General features: G+C 45.1%; 1 protein-coding gene and 1 long non-coding RNA gene across 3 annotated transcripts in view; one reads left to right on the top strand and one right to left on the bottom strand.

Annotated features, from left to right (window-relative positions):
• The window catches only part of ANXA5 (annexin A5), a 28,466-nt gene extending 20,594 nt beyond the window's left edge, over positions 1–7,872 (bottom strand). Inside the window, exons 1-2 of the mRNA XM_019741406.2 lie at positions 7,732–7,872; positions 7,520–7,562 (exon numbers count right to left, since the gene is read on the bottom strand). Of these exons, the coding sequence (XP_019596965.1) occupies positions 7,520–7,528 (9 nt within the window). The 5' untranslated portion in view covers positions 7,529–7,562; positions 7,732–7,872. The remainder of the gene's footprint in view (positions 1–7,519; positions 7,563–7,731) is intronic.
• Positions 7,873–12,941: 5,069 nt separating this feature from the next.
• LOC141572764 (uncharacterized) lies at positions 12,942–20,010 on the top strand. 2 transcript variants are annotated; one of them, XR_012498246.1, is made up of 4 exons: positions 12,942–13,381; positions 15,438–15,619; positions 15,769–15,874; positions 18,048–20,010. It is a non-coding gene; the product is annotated as an uncharacterized LOC141572764 (long non-coding RNA). The 2 variants fall into 2 exon arrangements; XR_012498245.1 differs by lacking the exon at positions 18,048–20,010 and having other exon boundaries at positions 15,769–16,052.
• Positions 20,011–20,417: the final 407 nt, after the last annotated feature.

The following is a 20,417-nucleotide window of genomic DNA, read 5'->3' as shown; positions in this document are numbered from 1 at the left end:
CAACCTTCCCAGGTGAACCCCAAGTGTACGTAGGTATACTAGTCACCTCACCCACCGTTATCCTCTGCCACCAGTGCCTTTCCAAGGGAATTACATATAGTCTCAGACAATACGTGGCCAAAACACGTAATTCGCCCTTTTAACGCTCACCTTCAAAATTATCCATCCTTCCAGCTCTATAATTTTATTGGCTTTTTTTGTTTGTTCTAAATGAAAAAGTTCTTTACCTTCAAAGACTAGCTATGCCAAAACAAACTGGATAAAATTAAACCTCCAAAAAGGAAGGGTTGCTTTTCTAGACACAGAATTTAAAGACACAGGAAAATAACACAGAAATAACAACTTCAGATTTAAAGATGAGGACACATTCACCTGCCTGGAACACTTTAAATCAAAGCTTTCTGGAAGGCACAGGGGGGAACAAAGCCGTCTGTAAGTGTGTCTTTCAGTGCAATGAAAACACCACCCAACACTCCACTCAATACTAACAAGGAGCCAGAAATCGTAAAGCGAACCATTACAGGTGACGACGATTCAGTGTGGTGCTTCTGAGGTTTCGCAAAGCGCCTCTGGAGGCCACTGAGAAAGGAGGGCCCAGGGGAGGCCACATGGGCAGAGCTCTGCCCTCCTGCTCCAGCCAGAGCAGCTCAGGTCTTATCTGACAGACAGAGCACAGGCCCACTAACATTTCCATGGGCCAAGAAAGAAAATGAAAATTACTGTACACAGGAAGAAATGAGATGAGCAAGAAAAGAAGAAAAAGCCAGTGTGACATGATTACAATTTGAGCTGCAAAGTAAAATAAATAGAAAAAAACCCAGAACCTCCAAGAGGACGGAGGGGCACAAACACATACAATCAGGGGTCAGAGGTAGGATCTCGAGCCCCTGTCCTTACCCTTTCCAAGCCCATCAGAAAGGCGAAGGTGAGAGCTCACAGCCGTAAGTTCACGCTGGCCTGTAACTATTGCTTAGTTTTGCCCAACTTCCTCTCCCTCTCATGCTCTTTATTTTTGCTTCTTCCCATTTCATCTAATTATCCTACTACCTGCGACCTCCTTCAAATCAAGTGTAAGGGGACAAAGCATCACCATAAAGCAGTTTAAGTTAAGTGCACAGTGGTAGAAAGAAGTTTTTAAGTAACAACACAAAGATTGTGTCTGTATGATTTAGATTTTTTGTTGTGCCTTTAATGCCCCCATGACTACCTCCCTGCCAGTGTAAGAATGTCTTCCCTTGGCAAACGCCAATAAAAGGGAAAGCTAACCCGTCCCTGAACGATGGAGATGCCGAATCAGTAAGTGGGCGAAGGCATTAGTCCGATGAGCACACATGGGAGAGCACATGCTCTAAACGGGGTTCCTCACTGTCCACTGGGCATTCTGTGCAGAGCGCTTGGCACGCTCTATCACTAATTCATTCACACCAATGCCTCAAAAAGATCAAGTCTGTAATTTCTCACCTTAGAGAAGAGTGTGCCCAGATACACAACTTTATTTCCTCTTGTATCTAAACAAGGGGCAGAAAGCTAACGCACATGGCTGGCCCCACAGAAAGGTAGGAAATGAGTGAGCTTCAGATCCTCGTTAGCTAAGGAAGAGGTAAATGATACATAAACAAATGGATGAGCTGCGGAGATGAGAGAGGATTTAAAGATCATACATACCCTGCTGTTTACTAGATGGCACCAACCTAAGTGTTTCACAAGGAACACAAATTCAACAAACCCACTACTGGGTCCCCCTAACCTGCACTCGTTACTCAAAGAAAAACACCATCAACCACTTGGTCAAGCAAGCCTGTCATCCTGCCCCTTCCCCACCAACCACCACCACTTGGGAATCAAACTGCCCACGCTCTCCCATAGTTCCCTCCGGTCTAGAGCCCCAGCTGCTGCGTAGTCCAAGGCCTGGAGATTTCACTGGGATTAGTGGCCCAGATTCCTAAGTGGCCGTCCAACATCCAGCTTCCGTCTCCGTCCCCCCTCAACCCCCATACCGCCACCCCACCTCTGCAGCCCCCAGAAACATACCATCACACTGGCACCAGGCAATCCTTGTTAAACACGCATCTGACCACGGCACACCCAATTTACAACTCTGATAGCTCTCCATTCCCTGCAAAGTGATTCGTATTCTGTACCTTCTGAAATCCAAGACAGGGCTCCACGCCCCCACCTGCATGCAGCTCCCGGTCATGCCAAACCCCTTCACACTCCCGAGCATTTACTTTTGCCATCCCTCCTCTGTCCCATTCGACTAATGCCAGCTAAGTAATCTCAATTTCCTCTTCTGTGAAACAGAGATCGTAATTCTTTTTCCAAAACTGTATTATGAGCATTAAATAATGCACACAGAGGGTGTGGCAATGCATCTGTTACAGCAATAAATCTGAGTTCCGTTTCCCTTTATCCTCCCCATGTCTAACAATAGTTGGCACATGGTAGGAACTCAAAAGCTTCATACATTCATGCATGCATCATGCACGCATCATGCATGAATGGAAGGTAAAGACAACAGTTAGCAACTGGTGTCCGAAGAAATGACGCCAACTGGACTATGCATTCCTTCCAAATAATCCATTGCTTATAGGAGTACATATTATATAAACTACAAAGCTGAAAGGCTGGGTCCAAAAACCATTTAAAGCAAAGGTCTTAGGAACATGAATTAAAGAAAAAAAAATGAGCTGGTGTGTCTGTGAAATTTTAGAACAGCATACAGGTTACATGAATAAAATTTATTGCAGAAATGAATCTATGATGTAAAAATATTGTTGTATTTCTACCACTTCACACTTAAAGTAACTAAAAGAAGAAAACCACCGACCGCCCACCTCTAACTACCCTGGCCCAGTGCAGGTCTCCCAAGGGGCCTGAGACGCCAGGTAAGGGAATAGGTTTGCTGACCGCCGAGGCACAGCAGCCAAGCAGTTCTGGATCTAGTTCTTTCTCCGCATCCAAAATAGAGACAAGAGTCTAAGGAATCAGGAACTGAGAGACTAACCGGAGGCAGCACAGGCCCTAATTAAGATCCTAAGAAGGTGTCGTTCACTACGCAGCAACCTGACTTACAGTGAATGGCAAGACAAGAGGCGATGCACATGCACTACATCTCCTCTAGAGTGAACCTCAACTCACACTGACTCGTTTACATGGGCCCAGCGTGCTGTGCACAGGACCTCTGTAAGCTATCATGGCACAGTGGCTTCCAATCAACCCAAGAGTTTCCTAATCAATCCTCATACAGGGAGGGAACTCTGAGGTTCACCAAGTTTCTAGTGAAAGATTACGTAGCCTGATTTCGCCCTCATAACACTCCTGCTGCCCTGAATATATTAACTCTTTATAAACAACCTTATAAATGAAACTAAGTTCAAACTGCCCCAAATCTAGTATTTTAAAGTTTCACTACCTTAAAGAAAATAAAAGGTATAAAAGCCTTAAACTGAATTAAAATGTTTAAATGGATCATGTCTACGGCTGTCTCTTGATTTTTCCAAACCAGGAATATAAAATGTACTTTTAAGTACTTAAAATAAATTAGGGGGCCTGCCCGGTGGCTCAGGCGGTTAGAGCTCCATGCTCTTAACTCTGAAGGCTGCCAGTTCGAATCCCACATGGGCCAATGGGCTCTCAACCACAAGGTTGCCAGTTCAATTCCTTGAATCCTGCAAGGGATGGTGGGCAGCGCCCCCTGCAACTAAGATTGAACACGGCACCTTGAGCTGAGCTGCCGCTGAGCTCCCAGATGGCTCAGTTGGTTGGAGTGCGTCCTCTCAACCACAAGGTTGCCGGTTGGACTCCAGCAAGGGATGGTGGGCTTTGCCCCTGCAACTAGAAAACGGCAACTGGACCTGGAGCTGAGCTGAGCTGCGCCCTCCATAACTAAGACTGAAAGGACAACAACGACTTGGAAAAAAGGCCTAGAAGTACACTGCTCCCCAATAAAAAAAAGTCCTGTTCCCCTGCCCCAATAAAAAACACAAATTAATTAAAAAAATAAATAAAATAAATTAGGCTATCTATGAAAAATGTTGGCTTTAGCTAAATAGTGACATGAAAAACCCATGTGAGCCAGTTAAGCATTGAGAGAAATAGATCAGGACCCAATTTAAGAAATCCAAAATATGGTTAAGTCCGATTACGGAAATGACCCTACACCTACTGAAAAATTCGCATTTATATAATAAGAAGATTGTTGAAAAAAAGAAAGGATTCAACAACATTTTACTATGTGTAAATAATTCAGGGGATTATTAACCGCTTTCTGGTATGCTCAGTAAACACTTTGTACTCTTCTACCTAAATTTAACATAGTTAAAGATGTTACCAATCCAATGATCACAGTAATTTATTGCTCACGTAGCAAAGCTGATGTTGAAGCACCATGGAGGCACCCCCACAGTAGTGGCCTCTCCACATCCCGAACTCACCTTTCCTTGATCTACCTGTAGCTTAACTTCCTGTGGTTTGAGCTGGGAATGTCCCGTCCCACCCAGTTCCCTGTTTTAGAAAATGGCCCTGAAGCTTATGATTAATACCCTTGGGCGTATTGATCACAATCTCAGTGGTCTAGCATTCTTTCCAGGCTAAATCCCATCATTGTTCCTGGGTTGCTGATTCCACCATAGAATCATGTGGCCAGAGGGAAGGCTCCACGCAGACCTGGAACCCTCAGGTAGCCTCTGGAGGAACATCCAGATTTACCCCAAATCGGTCTGAGAATGTTTATACAGTTTTTGGAGGTGTTAATCTGTTGCCTTCGCAGACCACCAGTGCTGATAATAAACGCTTATTCTACAGCCCAACTCCTGTGTTATTCTATTGGCTGAGCGGCGCAGGCGGCATGAGCCTGGGATTCTGTTGGCCTCCGGTTTCAGTTTCAAAGCATATGAATATAAAACCATTCAAGTGAATGGCTTCAAACATAGAGAAAATATTGTCCAGGAACTGTTTACATGCAGGCACATTTGTCATTTATATTTTTCTTGTGTGTCATGGAGGAGACACAGTTAGTTAGCCGTGTTCTCTCAGAAAGACGGGGAAGCCTCATGTTAGACTACTTCTCTCCATCACGGCAGTTAATTCATAGAATCCCACACACTGCCATGCTAATGGACGAGGATTAGGACCAGAAAGAGGACAGAGCTCACATGGTCGTTACCCCATCATGTCCTCCAGCTCTGAATGTATTCACCCAACATGACCATGGATGTCGCTTTTTATGGAGTTCCCAATATTTGTCACAGCTTTGTCCCCCTACACTGAGATCATTAGTGTAAACTTTAACTAAAGAAATTGCATTGATATAAATTATATTTAATTATAATGTAATTTGTTGTTTATATAATGAACACATTAATATAAATACGTACAAGAGTGTAACATATCCTTAATGATATGTATTTATACTAAAAGAAAAACTCCAATATATCAATCACAGCTCAACCAATCAAAGCTTTCCTGTTAAATTCTTAACAAGCCAGGCACACCCATGACCTACACATACAATAACTGACTGCAGGATTTTCGCAGACTTTTATAGGTAGCGGGTTCCAACGTTAAGTAGAAAGAGAGAACCGCTGGTATGGAAAATATAGTTCATAACATGAAGAATGACTGATGTGGGCGGCTACGTTTTAGTTTTTCAATAAATAAGAGACACTGGTATTTAATAATACATTTTAAATTGCCGAAATGGGCACCTCTAAGACTCAGGCAACTGATCCCATTAGTCTACAATGGCCACTGAGTGGAGGCCTCTGGTTCCCACCACAGTTCAACAAAAGGTTGAAACCGTTTGAAACCCAATACTGAAGCTACTTCAGCTTTCCTCCAAGCATACTGGGTCCAAAGAAAATTTTAGACAGTGAAAGTGCAATCCCATAATGTAGGCATTTTGCACACCACTAAAGTAAGTATAAAGACAACAAAACTCCACCTTAATATTTTAACAAAATGTTTTACTTGAATGGCTTCCAAGGATAACTAATAACAAAGCCAGTGCAACTTTCATGACTAAAAACTGTGGTTTTAATAGAAAACAGTCCTGGTGTTACACTGTGGTAGAAATAACATATAATTTTGTAATACAAGCCGCCATTCTCCCGTGTTTTGTATGTAAAAGGGCCTTTACACTATTTTAATTTTTTGTACTTATTAATGTCCATGATTGGAAAAATGTGTTCATTGATGCCCTCTTGGGTAAAGAGTCCACCTTATTAAAAGGAACTGATTGAAAAACGTCAGACACCACTGGATAAACTTACAAGAGAGATTGAGAAACAGCCGAATGAGCAAGGATAAAGAGAATTATTCTTTAATGGTTGGTTGTTAAATCATTTACATCACCACACCAGCATATCCAAGATAGGAAAAATAATTCTCAGGATAGGAAAGTTAATTCCACATAAAAGTATCCTTTACATGGGCAAGAACCTAAACCAAATTTCCACTAGAAGCAATACGAGAATTGGTTTATTGTACTATTTCTTAAGTGCAAAAGGGGAAGTAAGAATGGAAGCACTGTGTAAATTTAAACAGTTACCAATTTATCTTAATCCTCCCATTCTCTGTTGGAAAGGAGGCTGAAACCTTATTCAGTTCTGATAAGTCAATCTGATAAAGGAAAAAAGTGAACTCTAAATGAGAGAGGGCACTGTTTGAGTAGTTAAAACACTTGCTTGAAAAATTTATCTGAACTCTGACAAGTCGTTTAGACTGATAAGATCTGTAAAATTAGTTTTGGAGTGGAGCTGCTAAGCACAGATATTTTATTCACACAAAGACTGTATAGTACGGTCAATTTTTAAAGATTGCTATATAAATTAAACGGTTTTCTTTTTCCGGTATTTTTGATAAATGTTGAGAACGACAAAGAAGGCCAATATTAGGTAATCCAGTCCCAAGGCAAATTCAATCCAGAACTGGTTTCACGAGTTCATCACTTAAGCAAAGAAGCTCTTCTGTTTCATATTTTGCATGAAAAAAAAAAATCAGTGCAGAGGACGAACAGCTCCTTTTAGTAAACTTGGGTTGAGCGACTGGAAAAAGCTGGACTAGGAGCTCTACTGGAAAAAAAAAGCCAACGCCCACCCAGAGTATTAAAATACAGAGAACTTGGAGGGAAAAAAAATAAAGGAAGCCAAGAGGGGGAAAAACGCGTTCTCCTCACGTGATTACGCTGAACTTAGCGTTATCCTGCTCTGGTTCTAATTTTAGCGACGGGATTTTAGGGAGGGCCGCTTTTACACACTCACTCGAGGAGGCAGCGCGCAAACCCGGCCACGTCACCGGCGGCCGCGCGGACGGGCTGCAGCGGGTCCGAGGGGCTGCTCCGCGGGGGCAGGCGCCACCCGGGCACGGCGCGGGCGAAGGGGAAATCGGGGAGCTGACCATTTCCCCAAGGCGGATTCCCTTTACCCCAAACTTTTCTGGCTTTTTGACAAATTCTACATCTCCCTTGATACAGCCGACAAAGTTAGTAAATCGGGGCGCTGCGCGGGGCGCACGGCCTCACCTGTGCCATGGCGACTGCTCAGGTCCGGCGAAGGGACGCGGGCCTGCAAGAGAAGGGACAGAGCGGGTTCCAAGAGCCACACCCGCCACCGCGCGCCCGGACCCCCGCCGCCCGGGCGCCGCCCCGCCGTCTCCGCAGCTCCGGGACCGCTCTCCGCCCCGCGTCCCGCTCCCCCTCCGGAGGGGTCCTCCCCGGGCCAGGTGCGCACTCACCAGACGGAGGGACCAAGTGCCGAAACCTCCCGGGGAGCGGCGGAGCGCAGGCGACAGCGCGGTGGGCAGGGCTGAGATGCAGGCGCAGAAGGCTCCGATAGCCGCTCCCGGCCGGTTCCAAGCAACGGAAACACCCCAGGCCCCGCCCCGCCCCGCCCCGGCCCCGCCCCGCCCCGGCCCGGCCTCGCCCCGCCCCGGCCCGGCCTCAGTGCGCCTGCGTGCGAGTGCTACCCGTCCGAGGCCTCGCGACCGGGTGGGGCCGCGGCCGCAGTGAAACCGGGAGGGGGCGCCGCTCCGCGAAGCCCGGGACGCCCTGCGCCGCCGCGCCTGCGGGAAGGGCACGGGGAGCTGTCCCGGACGCTCTCCTCTCCGCGGCCGCGGAAACGGTGGCCTCACCCGGCTGCTGGGACATAGCGGTGCGCGGGTGTCTTTTTGCGGGAAGAGACAGTCACTGCGGCCAAGGACAGCGCGTCTTTGACGGTGGCATAGAAAAAGCGTGAAGCGTTGCGGGCCATATCCCAATTTGTTTTCAAATTTCGGGTTTTCTTTTTCAAGTGTCCGCGATTTCTTCCTCTCTTAAACGTATAGCCGTTTGGTAACTTACGTGGGAAATGTCAAAACCTCTGCCTGGGGTCAGTTTCTATTTTCAAAACTAGCCTAAAACTTTAATATAACTTAAATTTGATCCGTGCCCTGCATTAGTTCCATAAATATAGGAATATTTCCATAAACACTTAAAATATATGAGAATATGAAAGAGAGAGAGAGAGAGAACTACAGGATGTTGGACGAGGCTGGTGCAGAAAAGGCAAAGCTAGAAAGACAGCGCCCTTCTCAGACGTGCTCGTGTGGGGAGGGAGCCACCAGGGCCCCGCGACAAGACTAGAGGACAAAAGCTTGCAACGCTAGACCCGGTTAAGATATTCTAGGGTAAACGCAAAGCTCTGTGAAGATTCGGATTAAGAGAGAAGACTCTAGTCTGCTTTGGGGACTAAAGAGGAGGTTTTGGAGAACTAGTGTGGCTCTTTGCATGGGACTCTCCTTTGCTTACACGGGTGAGCCGCTCGCGCTTGGCGGGGCCTCACCACGTCACAGCTGAGTGGGTGTTTACTGGCAAGGGAGGCGAAATCGCAGTGTGTGGAGCTTGCTGCATCTCTCTGCCTCCTCTGCTTGCATCACTTCTCCATCCCAGCGGAAGGTAGTGGCTCCCATCCTTGCCCTTTAGATTTAAAGTGGTCATAGTGTCCTTAGGAGAAATACCCGGTAGGTCCACGTGTACTTCACAACCGCATCCTGAGCCAACAGTGTCAAATTACTAGGAGGCTCTTTAATCCTCAGAGCTGTTAGTAAAAAGAAGCCGTAATACTAGTACTGAGCCCACTTATAAAAGGAGAAACGTCTGGTCTCCTGTTTATCGCTGCAGCCGCTGCACGTAGCACTGAACCCAGCACTTAGCAACTGCTCATTGGATGTTTTCAGTGGATGAATGCATACGTTGTGGTGTGGGGTTTTTTTTTAACAATGGTTGCTATTAACCATTTGCAAACCACTGATATTCAGAATGATGAGAAAGATGTGAACAAGAGTTCAAGGAAACCTTGTAAAAGAGAGGTACCAGGTGAATATAGGTATATGCTCAACAGGGATTCTGGATTCTGGACAGGACTCGTGGGGGGGGGGGTCAAGTTGTATTTTATGATCTTACTGCTGTGTGACCTTGGAGTATAATTTAATTTTTCCTAATTAGGGGCGGTGATTAGGATTAGATGAGCTCACTTGTTTAATGCCTAGAAATAGCAGGAAGACTGGTTTTAATTTCTCATCCCTCTTCTCCTTCCAAAGAGTCTCACCACTAAACCCCACCCTCATCTTCCATGTTGGTGTCATCCCCCACCCACCCCACTCAGAAACCAAAATGCAGTCCCTATGATCGCACTGTTCCACGGCGCAGGCCTGACTTGTCAGCCAGCTTCTCAGCTCTCTGAGGTCAGTTTGTGGTTCTCTCAGCATTGGTTCTTTACTTGGGGTTTTTCTTCCTTCATTCAACAAGTGTATTGTGTGTCAGACCCTGTTATAGGCACTGAGGGTACAGTGATTAAAAAAAAAAAAAAAAGATACACAGAATCTGTCCAGTTAGAGCAGTCTGCAGAGCAAATGGGTGACATGGCAGAATTCTGTTAACTTCAGGCTCAGAGGTAAGCGAGTGGGAAGGAGGCTTTGCACAGAAAGCCTTGGGTGGGTGGGTGGGCATGGGTGTACCCATCCCAGAAGTCAGCCTACCAGGGAAGGAGGCGTGTGACGGGCGGAACTACAGTGTTCACTTTTTCTCCTTTGTGCAATCCTGTAATTTGGATGAGATGAGCATGAGGGTTCGTTCAAGGAAGAGGAAAACTGAGAGGAGGGGATGAGCGGGACTCAGTGTCTGAAGGACAGTGAAGGACATTGTGTAATAGTCACTCTCACGTACGCTGGGCACTGTCATTCTCTGAATGGTTCCTCCTCTAAGATCTTAAACAATCTGAAAATCCCACTGCCTGAGTGCCTACAGCTTATTAACCTGTAAGAATGTAATACATTCCAACTCACCAGGACCCCCCCCACACACACACACACACACACGGATGTGTGCGTGTTGTATTTTCCCTGGGTGTATTTTCCAGCCTCCCTTCTGGAATGCTGTCCCCTCCCTGTCTGGTCCCGTTGTTTTCTGTCTGCAGCCCTCTCCACATGGGACTCCCCTCACTCTAACCCTACACATAGGATGGCCAACGCGTCCCAGTCCCAGGGACAGGCCCAGTTTTAAAGCTGAAAGTCCAACACCGGGCCCCCCGCAAGCCCAGGCGGAGTGGAACGACTGGTCAAGCTGCCTGGACGTTCTTTTGTCTCATTCCTGTTTTAGGTCCTGTTTCCTGGATCTTCTTTCTTCTTGGTTTATTTCCTTATTTTGTGGAACTAATTCTCTAGTATTTTCCTAAAAGGAAGGTAAATTTTTTTTTTAACTTGCCTGTCTGAAATGTCTTTAATTTGCCTTCACTCTTGTTAGAAAATTTGACGGAGAACAGAAAACAAGATTTGAAATCATTTTCCATCTGAATTTTTAAGGGATTTGCCACTGACTTGTAGCTTTTCCATGTGGGCGGTCAGTGGTCTGGTGCCCTTCTGATCTGGAGCTTTGTGTTTTTAATCTCTGGGAGTTTGTAGGATCTCTCTGTATCTCCAAGGTTCTGAAGTTTCACAATGGCATGCTTTAGGGTGAGTTTCTGTCTGTGCATGCATCATGCAGGGCACTGAGTGAGCTCTCTCAGTTATAAACTTGGGTCCTTCTGCTCAGGGAAATCTTCTTGATTATTCTTCAAAAATATCCTACCCTGTCTTTATGTATTCTCTCTTTCTGAAACTCCTGCTTATCAGGTATTGGGCATCCTGAACTCTTAATATTTTCCTTTTCCATTTCTTTACATTTGATTGAGTTTCTGGTAGATTGCCTCAAATTAATCTCCCAAAATTGCTTCTGGAATTTTCTGTTATATTTAACTCCAAACAGCAGTATTCTGCTCTCTGAATAGTTCCATTCTATAGCCTTCTCTCGTCATTTCCCAGATGTGCATTTCTTGTTATCACATGAGAATGTTAACTACAGGGTTTCTTTGATAGTTTTTTAAGTTTCCTTCTGCTCCATATATAGTTTCTATTTTCTTCAATTGTTGGTTTGATTTGGTTCTATCTGTCATGGCATAAGCTTTCCATAAATGTCTGGTAGTCCTTGGCTATCTGCTCACATACTAAAATAGAGTAATAAAATAATAATAAAAAAAAAGATGAACAGACTGGTACTCATCCCTGTAGGGTAACCTGGCGAGATTGTTTTACTGCTGCTTGTTTCTTTGTTTCTATTTTTAGCTAGCTTCCCATAGGAGACTCAACCCCTCTCTCACCTGGAAGGTAAAAGCTCGTTTATTTCTCTTACAGACCTGAAACTAATCAGCTCTCCCAGTGTCAGCACCATGGCACCCTACTCCAATATTCCTAAATATTTCTGAGACCCTGTAGTTAAACTCAGCCTTCTCCTCCGCCTTCCTTAACGCCAGTTTCGGTTTCAATTGTTAAATCAGTTTTGCCACTAGTCCATCTGCTTCCAGTTCCCAACATTCCATCGCTTACATGCGCTTCATTTTTCTGCCTAAAAAATCCTCTTTACAGTCACTTTTACGTCATTTCTGGAGGGAGGTGAGTAAACATGTGTGTTTGCTCCGGCATATTTAACCCGAAGTCTTGAAATCGCCTTTCTTTGTGTGCGTTCCCCATTCGATCTGGAAGCCGTATCTATCCATCATGACTGCCAGTGTCTGACGGGCGTACATCAGAAGCTCAACGAGTAAGTGAGGGTTTATTGAATGAATGCACAGAAATTCTAATCAAGGTTTTGCTTTGTTTTTCTCGCCAGTGTTTCATTTTCCCCCTTTCAGCTAGGCTAATCTGTTATCATTGCTTCAGGGGATGCATGAGATAACATGCAGCAAACTATTCCTGGATTTTGAGCTTCAAAAACCTAGGTATTTAGTAAAATTGAAAGAACTTGTGGCATAAGCAACGTGTTGGGGCAAAACACTGTGAAGCATACGTCTATGTCTGCCCCAGGACTCGAAGACGGATCCAAAAGCCAGTCAGAGCTCAGCTCCAATGAGGCAGCAAAGCCCTACAGAAAAACATAATGTTCCTGGACACATGGGACCATTTCATCCAGCAAGAATGGTTCAGGCGCACTGGAAAGTTCCCTTTGCATTAAAGAACGGAGGCAGGTACACAGAGAAGCCAGTGGATCGAAAGGGGCCTTGCAGATAAGACGGTCAAAAGGTGCTGGACTGGACCACTGCATGGGGAGGCAGGAGGATGCCCAGGGGACTTGTCAGGGGCAGATGACACTGGACGTTAGATCCCTCCCCAGCCCTGTGCCCTGCGCTCTGTAAGTCCCTCCTTACTTAAACACAATTCTAGGGAAATCCCCAAATTCACCAAGATTAAGTTTCTGCCATTTAAGTAAAATCGGAGCTCAAGATTGAAATTGAGTTATAAAAAAGTAAAATTACATTTCCCCAAATCTCTATTGGCAAGTTGAAATTCACATATGCTACACAGATATGGTGATTATGACTACTAAATATTTATTTTAAAATTCATATAAAATTCCTAAGTATTTACACGACAGGTGATCAAATACATTAACTAGCAATGTGCTAAATTGAAGTACAGATTTCTGTTTGTGAAGGACAAATCATCCACAAAGTCAAGCCTGTGGAGAGTGGAATAGGCAGATGGTCGGCTCAACTGTGTCTATTGTTTGTTAATCTTAACAGCTAAATAGGGAAACACAGCACCTCTGTCAGGCGCGTGTCAGGGCCTCCGCCCTCCCGCAGATGAAGGGCAGTGAGTGCTCTCACTGAGAATGCGTAGTGAAGCTGGTCAGAGCCCAGAGCAGCGTCTGTCGGAAGCACAGCTGGGGGACGTGGGACTTCAGTGACAAGACTGCAGCAGGAAGCAACGTGGAGGGGAGAGGGGGCGCGGTGCAGCTGGTTTTCCCTTGGGGGATGTGCCAATTCTGAGCACTGGGCAAGAAAGAGCCGAGAATCCAGGCCACAGGTCTGGGCAGGAGGTCAGTAGGGGACAGAGAAGCAGCAGCATTTTGGCATTTGGGGGAGCTGGAGAGAAAAATTGGACTCTTGTAAGCTGGGCTGGGCTGCCAGTGAGAGGGGTGGGTAGGAAAGCAAGTCTGACACTTGACCTCTTTTCCCCAAATTCTGATGCTGCGTGGAGCAGGGTACTAAGAAATGAAGCAGAAAGTCTGCAAACTAAAGCTGAGGTGTTGCCCCCTGAAAAGACTCACCAGGAGGGAGGGGCCACAGTGGGCCCTCAGGCGGGACCGACCCTAGGAGGCTATTTTAGCTGGGCCTGGCTGCTGTAACGAAAATATCCTCGACTCGGGCATAAACAACAAACATTTATTTCTCACACTTTGGGAGGCTGGAAAGTCCAAGATCAAGGTGCAGGCAGATTCAGTGTCTGGTTCAGAGAGGACCATCTTCTTCCTGTGTCCCCATGTGGTGGCAGGGGCAGGGAGCTCTCCCCAGTCTCCTTCATAAAAACAGGAACCCTACGCAGGAGGGGTCCTGAGCAGGAGGGCTCCATCCTCAGGACCTCGTCCCCTCCCGGAGGCCCCGCCTCCCAGTACCATCACAGTGAGGGTTAGGATTTCAACCCTATGAATTTGGGGGGACATAAACACTCAGTCTGTAGCAGAGGGCTACTCTCCAGGATCAGATGGCAAAGAGCCTCACAAAAGCTCTTATGTACTACGTGACGTTCTAGAAAAGGCACAACTATGAAGACACTAGAGATCAGGGGTTGCCAGGGGCACTGGGGAAAGGAGGGCTGAGTAGGTGGGGCACGGGATTTTCAGGGAGTGAAACTGCTCCGTAGGATGGGTCCATGTCATTATACACTTGCATGTACAACACCAACAGTGAACCCTAATGTAACTACGGACTCGGGGTGATAATGATGTGTCAACATAGAGCCATTCTTGGTTAAAAAGAAAAAACTACCATTCCGGTGAGAGACGTTGAGAACGGGGGAGGCTGTGTGTGTGTGGAGGCAGGAGCATATGGGAACTCTACTTTCTGCTCAACTTGTCTGTGAACTGAAAACTGCTCTAAAAATTAAGTCTAAAAACACCCCAGTGATCAGCCCCAGTTGGTTCCATCTCTGAGTGTGTCAGAGGGATCAGCTCCCTGGGGAGGAAGAAGTAAAGCCTCTGCAGGAAGATTTCACCCCGAAACCTCTATAATTTCTAAAATACAATGCCTGGTATCGGATTAAAACTTACCAGGCATTCCAGGAGACAGAATCAATTACTAAAAACCATAAAGAAAAAATAGAAACGGACACACTGATCCAGATATTTTAGTTACAGAAAAAAAATTAGAATAAGCATGATCAATATACTCAGGAGAAACAGATGAAAAGCATGTATGCTATCAGTTAAAACTAAATACAGATAGGAACTGTGGAGTGCACCTACATCACAAAAGTCAGAATGATCGCATTTCACACGCACTGGGTGCTTGTTTTGTGCCAGGTATTGTTCTAAGTGATTATTTGATTTCTCACAACAATCCTGTGAAATAAATACTACTATGGACCCCCCCCCCCGCAACTTTACAAATGAGGAAGCATTTGTACAAGATGGTTAAATAATAACCAGTAAGTGGCAGAGCTAGAATTTGAACTCGGGTAGTCCAAACTCAGAGCCCTCACTCTTACGAAGTATGCATCTGTACAACTACAACAGCCATAGATAGATAATGTTTTGGTTAAAGAGATTGGTTAAAAACCTGCACTGTTCAAATTATTTAGGTCACCAAAATGTTTTCTGTTTGCTCGTGGCCCCAAACCACGAGAATGTGAGAGTTCAGCCAAAACTGCACAGAGATGTATTCTGGAATCCATGCTGCTCCAAAACGTTTGCCTGAAAGTATGCAAGACTGAGAAGAAATGTGTCTAATGTTAAGTAGACTGAAAACAGAAAATGAAAACAAGTATGCGAGATTTGACCCAAAATAGCGTTCAGTATTAACTACCACCTAAGCTACTTTGTAAACTTCTTCCTGGATACTCTCTAATTATTATAATTGCCATGTGTGAATTTTTAGCTGCAGAACGACAGTTAATTCATTTATCCCATCGGTGGCTACATAACTTCGTCGGAAAATTTCACCACATGCTCAGGGCTCAGCTCTTCCCAGCAGCGCTCCCTGAACAGAGCCAGGCTTCGTCCTCAGATGTACCCTGTGCTCGCTGACAGACACACACCCCCGGGTTGCCATCTTCCCAGGTAAATGGCTAAGAAGCGTATTTGAAAGGACAGTGGCCTCCACAGCGGGAAATCCCAGCCTGTCTCCAGTACCCCCTTCCCCAATAATGGCTTTTCACTGCCAGAAAATTCTACCACTAGATTTGATTTCTCCAATCTCTCTTATGCAGAAAAACCAAGCATCCGCCATCATCTTTACCTTTGTATGAGTTAATGAAATGACTCAATCGCAGCTGGAACAGGGACGTAAGAAGTTGGAGTTTGGACTGAGATGCAGTAAGCAGAAGGCATGACGGTTTTTTGCGTGTAAACTACAGAGTTGTTGTTGTTCTCTTAATTACTACAAAATTAAGATAATAATGTAATCTACCTAACAGAATTGCTGTGAATATTGCATGAGAATGAGGAGCATAAATGCGCCTAGGATACCATTAGGCACAATATTAGGTGCTTCACAAATGATGGTTTTTGTGGTTACATAGAATGATTTTGGCTGTAATTGAGAAATTTAAAGGAATCAAATATATTTCAAAAGAACTGGCAAGACAATTATAGTAGTAGATCCGAAGTTTAATAAAAGAATAAAATTAACCCTCAACTCACAGAGATAGATTGCACTGTCCCACATCATTTCTGCTGCTTTGGATGATGTATAAGACGTGGGAGCATCTTGTGAGCTAACTGTCTAACATACAGGCCTAAATAGTCACAGATTTACAAATCCACTTAACATATTTAAGAAAGTTTGTGGGATCAGAATGTCAAGTGTATAGTTAAAACCTTGTCTCCATTTATTGAGTGACCCCTTGCCTCTTTATCGGCCTATTTACTTGAGAACAACGTGGTCCTAACGTCATAGGCACCACACAGGGTTAGGTGCACCATTGTTTCTCTCAGGTGAAAGCTGTCTTCCGACTCAGTTCAGCAGGCTCTGCCCACTGAGCTACCTTTTCCAATAACAGCCGTGGCTTGTATGTACATACGACGCCGGCATTTTCTCACTGAGTTTCTTCTGTGACCAGAAGCAAACCTTTCCGTGCTTATTAAGAGGTTTTATAGGAACAGTTTGGCTACAGATCAAACATAAGCCCGTTGCCTCCTGGGACAAGGACTCGGGAGTTTGCGTAATGAGCGCCTGGCTTCTCAGAATCATTTCCCCGGGGCTGGTTTTCTGCTCAGCCTGGTGGGTGATAACACACAGTCACCTGAGAAGTACGGTAGCTACAGATTAGTGTGACTGGAGAGGAAGATCTAAAGAGGCAGAAGCCTCTGTTTAAACTAGGCTACGATGTGGGTGGCAGGCCTGGCTGGAGTCCCTGATGAGTAACTGAGGTCACTGGCCAGTGGCTCTATCACTTACTAGCTGTGCGACCTTGAACAAGGCATTCGTGGACCTTTTCTCACAGGATAGACAGTATTGTTAGAGTGGAGGGTTTCTAAATTCCCTTTCTCACCCTCATAGTCTATTAGTCTCACCCATGGAAGAGGAAAGTGAAGTTGAAGATTTTTGTTTCTTTTTTAGAGGTACCACTTTCAGTAGCCAAGATGATAGCAACATATGTGGAGATATAAGATGTCAATGAAATTAAATGAACAGACTAGTGCAAATAAAATCAAACTCAACTAATTTTCTCAAGAATCACTCTCAAGTGAACCTTCAATGTCAAATGAATTGCCCACGCAAATATAGTCAACTGATTTTTACAAAGGCACAAAGGCAATTCAATAGAGAAAGGATAGTCTTTAGACAGAGCTGAAGCAATTAAACATCCATATGCAAGAAAAATAAAAGTAGACACGGACCTTACACATTTCACAAAAATTAACTCAAAATGGGTCATAGGAGGTGGAGCACAACTCCTTACCCCTGAAGTGTGGCTACATGTAGTGACTTCCTTCCAAAGAGTACAGTGTAGAAAGGGGGAAAAAGGGTAACTTTATGGTGGAGAAACCGGACGGACACAACCTCAGCCAGGTGACTAAGGTCAACATCAACAGCTGTACGTAATGCCGATAGCATTACTCCTGATACAATCTGTTGAGAACTGTGCTTTACCTCTGCGGTCTTCTTCCAAGAAACTCGGGCTAATCATAAGGGTGAAAAAATCAGACCAGTCCCATTTGAAAGATAAAAATTGACCAATAATTCTCAAAATTGTCACGGTCATCAAAACAAGGAAAGTCTAAGAAACTGTCATAGTCAAGAGAAACCTTCTGAGACAGCATGACTAAATGTAATGCCCTGTTTCCCCGAAAATAAGACCTAGCCAGACAATCAGCTCTAATGTGTCTTCTGGAGCAAAAATTAATATAAGAGCCGGTCTTATTTTACTATAAGACCCAGTCTTATATAATATAATATATGATATGATATAATACCGGGTGTTATATTAATTTTTGCCCCAAAAGATGCATTAGAGCTAATTGTCCGGCTACGTCTTATTTTCAGGGTGTTATATCCTGGATGGAATCCTGGAACAGAAAAAGGACATTAGATAACAGCAAAGGAAATCTGAATAAAGAAAGGACTTTGGTCAATAACCATGTGTCAATATTAGTTCCTTAACTGTGTCGTATGCACCACACTAATGTAAGATGTTAATAACGGGAAATTGAGTGTGGGGTGTATGGAACTCTCTGTACCATCTTTGTGGTTTTTCTGTAAATCTTAAACTATTCTAAAATTAAAAGTTTATTTTTAAAAAATCATATGAGTTTTTGTGCATTTCCAGGCAAAATGGTCACACCAATAATACTGCCTTGAATTTTTTCTCACTCCTTCCTTTATAGTAAATGATATAGCTGCTATGTAATATACTACCACCCTTTAATATTATTTGTTCCTTTAAGGATCCTTTGGTTTTGGAAATAAGTTACATCCACAGAATTACAGCTTTGAAGGTAAAATACCACCAACCAAAAAATAAGGAGAACAACAGCTCCCGTTTAGTGTGTGAGCCTTGCATCACAAAATGAGAACAACAACAAACTATCATCTTCACCAAACGAATTAAGATGCAGCCTTAGCATCCTTAGGTGCCCTGCTGGTTTGGGGAGGGTCTCCTTCCATACAATGCAGCGCTACAGAAAAGGCGACAGCAGGCTGCCTTCTGCGATGCATGGTCAGTTTATCCTGGTTCCTGTTGATTTGTTGCCTGTTGAGACGTTTCCCAGGACCGGGATCTGGCGTAAGTCCTGCCACCCTGAGTGTTCAGAGACTTGCATTTAGTCCTCACTTACCCACCACAACCTGTGTGACACTGAGCCCCACTCTTGTCCACGTGTACATGTGGACTTGGGTTGAGCTGACCCCTGAAACCTCTTCCTGTTTTGTGATTACAGACACAAGAGATACACTGGCTGACAGAGTATCATGGATTTGTTTTTCAGGTTACCTGGCCTCACCTGGCACAGAGTGGGGTCCTGGGGGAAGAGAGTGTAGGATGGTTAAGAAAAAGACAGCTGAAGTTTAATCTAGAAAAGAAAAGTCTTAGAGGGAATCTGACTCTAACAGTTACGTGGGAAGGGAGAGCTGACATGCTCTTGGAAGTTCCAGAGAATATGGGGCTAACAGACACGTAGGAATGGCCTCTATCTCAACTAGCACAGCCTTTGAGGGGTGGTGGCAATGGTCACAGACGTCCCAAGAAGAGTGGCCCACTAAGGCATGGCTGGGCAGGGAAATTCCCACTCACCTGGAAGGTTTGCTTTTAAACCTGCCTTGCCTCCCTTCCTCACCTCATCCCTTTCCTGCCGCCAGCCTCCCAAGCTTCTGATACCCGGCCCTGCAATCATTTCTACTACAAATATTTTGTGTCTGTTTGGGGCAGATTCAACAAAAAGGTTGGGAGGCACTGACCTAAGTCCTTTAACAAGCCTTTGCAATGCTGAGCCTGTGAGGGCAGCAGAAAGCCTCGGCTCTGCCTACTTCACCCCTCAGAAGGCCTCTTGTCCCCGACAGCACCCCCTTTCCAGTCTCTCCATCACATCCCTGCTTATTACCTCCTTTCACAACACACAACATCGTTCCATGATAAAGGGGATTTCTCCATGCTTGGAATTAGCTCTTACTGGGTTTTTAAATTCTCAAACTCCTACACATCTTAACCCCGCTACCTAGGAGGTCCGTGTAAGAAGTTTCCCCTCAATTCACAACCTTTCTTGGTGGGGAAAGGCCTGTTTTGCCAAGTTGTGACGTCAGCATCCAGGGGCTTATTCCTCCCCTTGGCTGGGAAGCCTCGGGTTACCAGCCCTTAAGTGATGCACTGGCTGAAAGCCACAGTGCATTACAGATGGCCGTTCCTGGAACAAGGGCCATTCCTCGTTCTCCGAGACCGCGTTCCTTCCAGGCCACCTGTGACATCGAGGAGAGCCACACATGCTTCGTGGGCAGCCTTCCTGAGAAGCCCTGCCATGTCCCATTTCCCCTAATGACTCAGAAAACCAGCGCTCCACCTCACAAGGGCCTCACAGAGGAAGGGGAGGCTCTGAAGCGCTTCTTCCTAATTTCCTCCTGCTCAGAACAATCCTGCAGTCTCCTCAGAGAACAGACACATCAAAGCAGGGCGCTTCTTCATTTTCTCACAACCAGGGGAGTATCTGCTTCACCGTTTGTCAGTTGCCGATAACAAGATCACATAAAAGCAACTGCCGAGCTTCTAAGCCACAGAATCTTTTATGGTTCTTTTCCCTAAGAAGATAATCCAGGCAGTAAAACCATGGGCTGAGTGACTAGTGACAACCTTATATCTCTAGTAGGTTGCGCACTGTTTATCAGGGTTATTGGTGTCTGAGTAGCCACGCCAGCTGCTGTAGACGG

The sequence above is a fragment of the Rhinolophus sinicus genome, linkage group LG07 (assembly GCF_036562045.2).
Source record: "Rhinolophus sinicus isolate RSC01 linkage group LG07, ASM3656204v1, whole genome shotgun sequence".
Classification (NCBI taxonomy): domain Eukaryota; kingdom Metazoa; phylum Chordata; class Mammalia; order Chiroptera; family Rhinolophidae; genus Rhinolophus; species Rhinolophus sinicus.
The sequence above is the reverse complement of the archived record's forward strand: the minus strand, read 5'-3'. Positions and strand labels throughout refer to the sequence as shown.